This window comes from Rutilus rutilus (assembly GCF_951802725.1).
Source record: "Rutilus rutilus genome assembly, chromosome: 15".
In the NCBI taxonomy this organism is placed as follows: domain Eukaryota; kingdom Metazoa; phylum Chordata; class Actinopteri; order Cypriniformes; family Leuciscidae; genus Rutilus; species Rutilus rutilus.
Window position 1 is genome coordinate 5164041 of NC_140220.1, and position 11021 is coordinate 5175061.

At 36.6% G+C, this 11021-nt stretch overlaps 1 protein-coding gene across 8 annotated transcripts in view; it reads left to right on the forward strand.

Annotated features, from left to right (window-relative positions):
- The window catches only part of dnmt3aa (DNA (cytosine-5-)-methyltransferase 3 alpha a), a 46967-nt gene extending 42987 nt beyond the window's left edge, over positions 1-3980 (forward strand). For 5 of the 8 annotated variants that reach the window (XM_084432895.1, XM_084432897.1, XM_084432898.1 and 2 more), the window contains 4 exons: positions 1097-1166; positions 1491-1628; positions 1953-2071; positions 3248-3980. In XM_084432895.1, the coding sequence (XP_084289021.1) occupies positions 1097-1166; positions 1491-1628; positions 1953-2071; positions 3248-3389 (469 nt within the window). In that variant the 3' untranslated portion in view covers positions 3390-3980. The remainder of the gene's footprint in view (positions 1-1096; positions 1167-1490; positions 1629-1952; positions 2072-3247) is intronic. The other 3 variants (XM_084432896.1, XM_084432900.1, XM_084432899.1) reach the window with 1 other exon arrangement.
- Positions 3981-11021: the final 7041 nt, after the last annotated feature.

Genomic DNA, 11021 nt, shown 5'->3' on the forward strand with positions numbered 1-11021 from the left:
TTAGCTGTTATTTATGGAAGCTTGTTTCCGCCAATGAATAATAAATAAATAATAATAATTGCGACTTTTTATCTCACAATTCTGACTTTTTTTCTCACAGGTGCGATATGTCAAGTCAGAATTGTGAGAAATAAAGTCGCAATTCTGAGAAATAAAGTCGCAATTGCGAGATATAAAGTCAGAATTGCGTGTTATAAAGTCGCAATTCTGGGAAATAAAGTCGCAATTGCGAGATATAAAGTCAGAATTGCGTATTATAAAGTCGCAATTCTGGGAAATAAAGTCGCAATTGCGAGATATAAAGTCAGAATTGCGTATTATAAAGTCGCAATTCTGGGAAATAAAGTCGCAATTGCGAGATATAAAGTCAGAATTGCGTATTATAAAGTCGCAATTCTGGGAAATAAAGTCGCAATTGCGAGATATAAAGTCAGAATTGCGTATTATAAAGTCGCAATTCTGGGAAATAAAGTCGCAATTGCGAGATATAAAGTCAGAATTGCGTGTTATAAAGTCGCAATTCTGGGAAATAAAGTCGCAATTGCGAGATATAAAGTCAGAATTGCGTATTATAAAGTCGCAATTCTGGGAAATAAAGCCGCAATTGCGAGATATAAAGTCAGAATTGCGTGTTATAAAGTCGCAATTCTGGGAAATAAAGTCGCAATTGCGAGATATAAAGTCGCTGTGAAAAAAAAAGGTCAGTCTTTTTTTCCCTTAGAATTGGACTTTATATCTCACAATTCTGAGAAAAGATGTCAGAATTGCGAGATATAAACTCGCAATTGCGTGTTATAAAGTCAGAATTGCGAGATATAAAGTCAGAATTGCGTGAAATAAAGTCAGACTTTATATCTCGCAATTCTGACTTTATAACACGCAATTGCGACTTTATTTCACGCAATTCTGACTTTATATCTCGCAATTCTGAGAAATAAAGTCAGAATTGCGAGATGTAAACTCGCAATTGTGAGATAAAAAGTCGCAATTATCTTTTAAAATGTTTTATTTTGTGGCGGAAACAAGTTTCCATAGATATTAGTAGTGTTTGAATGAAAATGAAATAAACATCAGAACAAACTTTCTCTCTCTTCAGGCCACTGACTGCCATGGCAAATGATAAACTCGACCTGCAAGACTGTCTGGAACATGGACGCACAGCTAAGGTGTGTGTGTGTGTGTGTGTGTGTGTGTGTGTGTGTGTGTGTTCAAGTCACCTCTATTTATATAGTGCTTTATACAATACAGGTTGTTTCAAAACAGCTTTACAGAGATAACAGGAAAATGCCGAGGTCATTTCGGCTGAACAGAAAATAGTGTCATTGTTCAGCTCAAGTCAGTTCAGTGTTGATTCAGTTTAATTTTGAAGATCATCAAATGTTAAATTAGTTCATTTCATATATAAAGCAGTTCTGCAGAAAACAGTGTCAGTTCAGTTCTCATACAGCAGCCTCAGTACAGTCAGATCAATAATACTGTTGAATATTAAGTGTCCCCAACTAAGCAAGCCAGAGGCGACAGTGGCAAGGAACCCAAACTCCCATCAGGTGACAGAATGGAGACAAAACCTTGGGAGAAACCAGGCTCGGTCGGAGGGCCAGTTCTCCTCTGGCCAACGAACAAACACGGTGTGATTATGATTATTATACATGAAAAGATCATGATTTCAATATGAATTGTTCAGGATAGTTTGTAACTATTCAAATCATTTGTTTTCAAATTATTATTGACTGCATCCAGACATGGAGGACTTGTTTGAGGCACAAATATCTCAGATTGACGTCGCATAAAAACAAAGCAGACAGTGATTGGTTATTGTCCATGTCAATCAGACGTTCTCTTCCCCTGTAAGTGGGTTGTTCTTGGCCCACGACAGTAGACCTGCTACGTGACACTAGGTTTGGGTGGCCAACAGGGAAGGGATTTACTCTTGTACTGGCTTTGTTTTTCAGTTCGGCAAAGTGCGAACCATCACGACCCGTTCCAACTCAATAAAACAAGGAAAAGACCAGCACTACCCCGTCTATATGAACAATAAAGAGGATATCCTGTGGTGCACAGAGATGGAGAGGTGAGGGCCGTCACATGACCTGCGCTTCCAGTATTATTTCATCCCAAAGTCGAAAGGAAAAAAAAGAAAGTATAAAATAAAGCATATTTCAATTAGGAGACACTTTTGCATACTTTTGCTAAACTCTCATATCCATACTTTTAAATTGTAGAATACTTACAGTACTTAAAAGAACTGTCTTTTATTTGTTGAAGTTTATAATAAATAAATACAAATTAACAACTACTGTATAACTTTATATTTCATAATAATGTGGAATTTTCATTTTAAATGTTTATAATTATTATTATAATAATAGTAATTATTATATTATACTATATAGTATAATAATTATATTATATAGTAATAATAATTTTAGTAATTTAATCATTTAAATAAATAGTAATTTAATAATAAAATTAATATAAAATATAATAATGAATAAACAATTTATATAAAATAATATAAAAAAATTAAGTCTTGTGTAAGTGTGCATTTTGGAGTCACTGTACATATATTTATATCAATATGATTTTTTTTTTTTAAGAAATAACTTTCTTCAGCAAGGACTAGATTAAATAGATTAAGTGACAGTAAAGACATTTATAATGTTAAAAAAGATTTCAGTTTCAAATAAATGTTTCTTTTGAACATTCTATTTATCAAAAAACCCTGAATTTTTTTTTTTTATATATTCATAAATAATTTTAGCATTATTGTACTTTTTTTTGTTGTTAATGATAAAAAAATTAAAAGTAAATATTACAATAATCCAGTAAAAAACAACTCTATTACACTTTCAATGAGAAATAAAACTAGTTATTTTAAATTAATAATTTTAGCAATTTTAATAATGAATTATTTAATAATAAAATGAATATAAAATAATCCAGTCAAAAACAACAACTCTATTACACTTTCAATGAGAAATAAAACTAGGTATTTTAAATTAATAATTTTAGTAATTTTAATAATGAATAATTTAATAATAAAATGAATGGCATAATAATGCAAAAAATGTGCTTAATTGCGGTAAAAAAATATATATAATTAAATAATTACTTTATATAAAAAAAAAATATGATTATGAAATAATATATAATTAAAAGTCATAGAAAAGTCACAATACAAAAAATGTTAATAGTCCTAAAAACAGGCTTAATTTGTGGGTAAAATCCACTGCTTTGTGCATTTCAGAGTGTTCGGCTTCCCTGTCCATTACACTGACGTGTCCAACATGAGTCGACTCGCCAGGCAAAGGCTTCTGGGAAGGTCATGGAGCGTGCCTGTGATTCGCCACCTCTTCGCTCCGCTGAAGGAATACTTCGCCTGTTTCTGAAGCTCCGCCCACCTCACGTCATGATGGCGTCGTGACGTCTCTCTTCTTCCTTTCCTTTCCAATAAGCTCCACCTTCTTGTGTTCTTCATGTTTGCTCGTGGCCTGTGAATGGCTGGTGCTATCCTAAGATTAATATTCAACCCACTAGACAGCCACACTTCACATATTTATTTGAAAACATAACTCCACAATTTTTATTTTCTTGTATTTTATTGTCCGACGTTTTCAGAATTATTATTTTTTTGGTCATGTTTCAACTGTGATGACTCTTTCTCTCTCACACATCTGACAGAGACAAAATGTGAGCGAGTTTGCAAGTGTATGTTTGTCCGAGCGTGAAAATATAGAGCACAAACCGCTGGTTAGCTAGTGTGAAACAGAAGCAGACGCTCTCTGGATGCTCGAACCGGGCGAGTCCTGTTCCCCGACCCCTCATCTGATGTTGCAGCGTGAACTAACTAGGAAAGATGTGGCAACTTTTCAAGCGTCGAGTCATTGTTCTGTCCTCACTGGAAGCGAAACGCTGCAGTGATACATATTTGATGTCTTATATATCTCACAGAAAATATGTGCCAGGTCATGTTTCACCCCAAAATCAAAAGAAAAAAAAATAGAAATTATATACTGCATCATGATTTTTATGACAATTAAACATCCCCCCTCCCAAATTTTATTATATATAAATGTCTTCTTTTTTTTTAATCCATTATTTCCAAAACACTTTCCTCACATTTCATTGTAATGAAATATTTATATATATATAAATTATATATATAAAGCATTTTTTTTAGTTACTCACTAATGTGGGCATATGTTGTTAATACAATTTTTGTTTTTTGATTTTTGGACGAAATTTTACCTCAGACATATTTACATGAGATTGATTAAGCAGTGCTGCCTATTATTTCTACCAGTACACGTATAGAAACTTGGCGAATCGCGACTAGTTTTGACAAAGTGTCATGTTAACGTTATCACTTGACGCTTTATCGTATCATGCCTGGTTAGGACACGTGTAACGTCTACACAAACATCATTTTCACGCATAAACACACTTTTCCTGTGAGAGAGAAGATGTGCTTGAAGAATCAACAATACACTGTTTACAGGTTACGCTCTTAATATGGTACTACTAAACTACAGTTGACTTAACTATTCACACACAACTCCACTAACTCGACTATGGTGCTCTCTCTCTCTCTCTCTGTGTGTGTCTCCCTGTCTCTCTCTCAGCAATACGAACGCAGCACACAGTCCCGTATGATGCCTTTCTGCTGGAGCCTATAGGGCACATACAGTGAGAGAGCCGTGTCACATCACACACACACACACGCACGCTTGCATGCTGAGAGCTGTTACACACTCACATTAATGTAGAAGAATAGTTAAAAATTATATATGACTCACCCTCACCGAAGAGAGAAAGTCATACAGGTTTGTGTTGACACGAGGGTGAGTAGCCTAAAGATGACCGTTTCTTACTCCGTTTGTGAGAGAAGTTTATTTACAATTGTTCTGTCGTGTCTGATGCAATATTCCGCCAGCAGACAGAAGCTGAACTTCCGCATGGGATTACTTGCATCCGATTCTGCCAGATCTTGCCGTTTTCACGCAGCACGTGTCCAGACACCACCACTCTTACTGTGTTGTTCAGTCAGGTATCAGGGATGTTGTGTAGTTTTAGCTCCTGCATGTGTTTCGGTGCAGGAACTCCATGGTGCAGCTTCATGGTGCTTCGTTCTCACTCTCTCCTGACTTGCGTTCTGCTGCCGGTTCAGCTCGGCTACGTTCGCACCGCAGTCGCGTGTTTTTTTTTGAAGGTAGTGTGAGGAAAAATTACATTTTCATATTCCAACTGAGACACTTTCTTATGTGGAAATTGCTGCTTCTTTTTTTTTTTTTTGCACTGGGATTTCAGTGTGAACAGACTGGTTCATGCATTTTTTAACAAACACTACCGTTTAAAAGTTTGGGGTCAGTACGTTTTTCTTTTTAAGTAAATGCAAGGATGCATTTAAAGGGATAGTTCACCCAAAAATGAAAATTCTGTCATCATTTACTCACCCTCAAGTTGTTTCAAACCTGTAAGAATTTCTTTTTTCTGCTGAACACAAAAGAAGATATTTTGAAGAATGTTGGTAACCAAACAGTTGATGGACCCCATTGACTATGGACTATGGAAGTCAGTGGGGTCCATCATCTGTTTGGTTACCAACATTCTTCAAAATATCTTCTTTTGTGTTCAGCAGAAAAAAGAAATTCTTGAGGGTGAGTAAATGATGACAGAATTTTAATTTTTGGGTGAACTATCCCTTTAATAGGTGAATAGTGACAGTAAAGATGTTTATAATGTTACAAAAGATTATATTTCATTCATCAAGGAAATTCTGGAGAGAAAAAAAAAGCATCACGGTTTCCACAAAAATATGAAGCAGCACAACTCTATAATCAGAAATGTGTCTTAAGCAGCAAATCAGCATATTAGAATGATTTCTGAAGGGTCATGTGACACTCAAGACTGGAGTAATGATGCTGAAATTTCATTACATTTTAAAACATATTCAAATAGAAAACAGTTCTTTTAAATTGTAATAATATTTCACAATATTAGTATTGTCTTTTTGATCAAATAAATGAAGCCTGACTTCCTTCAAACATTTGAAGGGTAGTGTAGGTGCACGCTTAATTTAAATTGCCGTAAATTAAAATGTTTTGTAAATTCTACTAAATAAAGTGTTAAAACGGAAATTACAATAATTAATTATCTTTTTTTTTATAAAAGTCTTAAAGTCTGAGGCCAAATTGGATTCAAAGTGTAATTTAAACATTTAGGATATAAAATATTGACAAAATGAATGAACAAAAAATGTGTCGATTCTGAATCAGGCTCTCGCGGTGTGAACGTAGCCTTTCTCTCTCTCTCTCTCTCTCTCTGAACTGCGTACGCATCAGCCCGCGTGCTAATCTACTGGCTGACTAGCATTGTGTTTCTACCGTTCTGGTTTTTGATAGTCTGATACATTCAGTGCTCCTCGCTCGGGATTCTGGGAAAGTGGCCCATCTGTGTGATGTCTTAAAAGCTGGTCACATGGTGCTCCCAGAATCCAGAGTCCTATTCTGGTGCAATCGGAGAGTTCACACTTGGATTACGTGCAAACTGGATTACTGTACAACTCTACTACGTGTGCTGTTTTATAATCCTGTTTCCGATCTGAAGTAAACAGGACTCTGGTGCTCACAGAGATGTGCTTCGAAACCGAGGATTTTTGTATGAATTTGATTAATTACATTGGCCCTCGCAGGAGGGGGTAGAGTTTATACAGATCACATTTCAACCCGGAAAAGGAAACCTTTTTTGGTTTCTCTAATCAAACTAGCACATTAGACTACTTGTTATTTGAGGGTTGCTCATTTCTTTGAACTCTTGGCTGACATGTTGAAAGCAAGTCGACCAACTCATTACCTGAAAGACAGTTTTATTTTTTGCAGTTTAAATTCAGATTCAAACCTGAATGGTTATATCACAGTTGATGTTGAAATATGCTTATGGCCCACAGGTTATAGTAAACTTCTGCTTTAGTTCATGCTCAGAAACCGATTTTAAAGGGAAACATCCTGCCATTTAGACGTTTGAACTTATTGGATTGTTGTTTGAGGACAATAGTAATTCACTTTGGGCAAATGTGATTGAAAACACTTTGTTATTTCAGTCCATTTTTGTCATAACTCTCACTTTACCATGTTTAAATACAAAAAAAGTCGGCTTATTCTGTCTAGAAATGCCTCGCAGAGATTATGCAGACCATTTTAGTTGCCAAAATGGTTTTTATGAAAACTCTCATGACTGACATGATGTCTTTTGTTGGGTTTTGAAGACGAATTTCATCCCAACCCCCTTTAAATCATTGTCTGACATATTTTGCTCCAATATCATTAGGCGCGTGTTCACACTTGTAGTTCGGTTCTCCTGGTTCTTTTGGTCCAAAAGAGAAAATGATGCATTTAGTCCTGGTTCACATAGCATGTCATTTTTAAGACCGAACCTAAAGACTCAAAACAAAAAGACGTCTTTTATGGCGTGTATATCGCAACAGAACTTATCGAACATCCAAAACAATGCTGTGTTCTGGGATAAATGCGCTCGTTGTATGTGCGTAGACATATTGATGCTATTTTGACCTGCTGAGAACTCGTGTAGAGCTTTTAAAATGTGTAAAGGAGTCAAAACAGCGACAGGAATCCCTCCGTCATACACTCAAACGAATATCTTCTGTGAGGAGACGCGGTTCTGATGTCTGTACTGAACTGATGGACAACATCGCGACTATGACGAGTAAAAACAGGCATGCTTGAGCATTATGTCCTTTTTAGGGTCACGTCTTGTGACATTATGTCCAGTTTTTGGCTCGTTTACATGTCTTTAGTCCATGTGGCGTTCATATTTCAGTCGAACCGCACCAGAGTTCGTTTGGAAGCGGATCGAGTCCGTCTTTTCAGCGTCTCGGTCCGCTTAAGTGCACCAGTGTTCAGATGGCAGCGCTCACACTTATTCAAATGAACCGCGCTAACAGAGCAATCGCACCAGAGTTCATTTTAATCAAACCAAACTTAACAAGTGTGAGAGTTTTAACAGTTCAAGGCGTTGAAAGCGAACATCTAAAATGCAGGATGTTCTCCTTTAAAGGTTCGCTTGGTAGGATCCAACTCCTTTAGCAGGATCTTTGTGGCACTGTGCTGGGTCGAACCGCTCGTAGCCTTAGAGTCTGTTTGTGTTCGTTTGGTGAAGGCTGGTGAATCTCGTAACGCAACGTGAGGTTTGATTGTTATTAGTCGAGACTTCAGTGGTTAATGAATTGTACATAAGGTTTTTTTTTAGTTTTTTTTTTTTAGAAATTTATTAAATTTTGTGTGGTGGGTGTTTTTGAATACTTTTAGAGTCATTCTGCCGTGATTATTGGCTAGTGTATGCATGGCTGTTATAATAAAGGGGTGGAGCTGTGAGTCAGAGATGGCCGTGTCCAAATAATAAAATGACCAGAGAATTCTTTTCTATTTATGAACCCGTGTGGGAAAGATGATTGACAGGTGACGCGTTCGAGAGCCGACCAGTAAGCCTGTTGTCAGCTTTAAAGAAGGCGGTGGTCTTGCGTGAGGTTATTTTAGGAATAATATTTCGAAGCAGAGAGACCGTGAGGAAGGGTTGATTCAAAAAGGTGCTATACATTATTCTTAAATGATAATCTAGAAAAGAATGACGTGAAACTATATCGTTGAGAAGTGACTTGGTCTTGACAATGACTGTTTTTATGTTGTGTAGTCTTGAAAAAGCACTATTATTTTACTCTTTTATGAATATATTAACAAATGGCATTTTAACTTTGTACTTGATGAAAATAAAGTAAAAAAGAAAGGCGAATAAAAACAGAATATGTACAGATTCATGTGTTTTAGCCTAGACATTACTGTAGTATGTGCCTCTCAGTAAAAAAAAAAAAACATTCATTCATACTGTATTCACATGCTGCCTTCAGGTCACGTGGGAACGATCGTATTTACAAGTCGAATGCCGTCAAATTACCGGTGGGAAACTGGATTTTCTCGGATTTTTTAGTTTCATGTCAGTTAATCAATCTTATTGGTCATAATTTGGTTTCCATTGCGATTGTTGGCCGCATTTAGTCCAATTAACTGACCTGTCAAAGAAAACTATCTATTAAATGTGTTGGTTTATGGGGAAACAAAATCCAATTTCCCATCATTCCCTGCACTTAATGCACATCTTTTACCCTTCATTTTCAACTAAAAAGCTTCTTTTGTTTGTCAGGAAGTTAAATATGAAATACATTTTATTCCGATCACTTAAAAGCATTTCAAATTGACTCGTAAGTGGGAGCTTCCCCGGAAGACTTAAAGGCAGCATTACTGTACACTGTTACCTATCTGCTTGGAAGTGATGGCGAAACTACATTACCCAACATTCCCTTCTACAAACTCCCTCCATGTACTCTTGCTAAGGTCAGACTATAATGTTTTTTTTTATATGATTGTTATTGCCTCAATATTTATTGCCCTACAGCCTCGTCCATTTGATCAGTCCGCAGGTCTCTCTCTTTTACTTCCTTTCTTCATCCGCTGTAACACTCATTTAGCCTCACTCTCCCTCTCTCTCTCTCGGTGTGGCTGTAGTTCTGTTGTGTTTCGATGGTCTTTGGAGTGTTATAGTAGCAGCTCATCCTTCCATAATTCTCTCTGTACGCCGTGAAAGGAGAGACGGCCGGACAACGGCTTCTTTCCTGTGCACTTGTGCTGGGGAACACTTGAATTAAATGTACTGTTTTTGTGCTAAAATCACCCTTGTCATGTCTTTCTTATGGTGTGAGTGTAGATCATTAACATCACACTGATCAACTTGGTCAGGGATGTCACACTTGTCGACTGTTTTTGGTCATATGCTATACATATATAACAAACATAAATCTACACACTCAAGTATGTGTACATAGGCTATATGTATTTTAATACCTTCCACGCCCCTATACGATTAAATCAGATGTGCAAGGAACTATATTACCTATTTTAAAAGTGAAAGACTTTGCTAGATTTATGATGTTAATAATTGAGGGAATGCATATCACTGTCTTCGAAATGTGTCCATAACAACAGGGAATATCGTTTTATCAATGACACTGCTGGCACCATATGGTAACAATAGCTGTCACAGCACTGTGACGTTCACCTTAAAGGGATACTCCACTTTTTTTGGAAATAGGCTCATTTTACAACTCCCCCAGAGTTAAACGGTTGAGTTTTACCGTTTTCGAATCCATTCAGCCGAGTTTCTGATATTTAGAAGAATATCAGTAACCAGACAGTTTCTGGTCTCATTGACTTCCATAGTATATATTTTTTCCTACTATGGAAGTCAATGAGACCAGAAACTGTCTGGTTACTGATATTCTTCTAAATATCAGAAACTCGGCTGGATGGATTCGAAAACGGTAAAACTCAACTGTTTAACTCTGGGGGAGTTGTAAAATGAGCCTATTTCCAAAAAAAGTGGAGTATCCCTTTAAGAACCTGCTTATCTTGAGTTTCGTTTCTCACAAACAGACCGTCATTCCACATTCACGACTATCCGAGGATCTCAGTCATCATCAAAATGTGGATGGGGATCCTGTTGGTGATTTGGATACTTTTATTCGTGGATGGTAAACAATTTTAGACTTTTTTTCTTTTCAGGGGGTTTTAAAATATTCTGCCACACAGATTAGTTGCATGTTTACTGTTATTACTATGGTATAGGCTAAATATGTAACAAGGGCACTGTCAAATAAAGTGTAACCACATTTTCTGATTTTTGAAACGGTAAGGGGTTTTTGTAATTCACAGGAAAAGCAATTAACGAGTGTCGTTTGTTTCTTCAAACTTTGGCAACCGCGACGTGTCAGCTGTACCTGGCGCTCTTGCCTCTACGTCATGCCGCTCAACACTTCGCCAAAGCTGCCTGGAAAGTTTTTATCGAGCCACGTGTTAATGACTCTGATAACATGATGTCGTCTCTCGACGATAAAGAGCTCCTATTGTACCTCTTTCCGTATTTACGTAAAGCGGCTGTTCATTACCTGGAGGGAG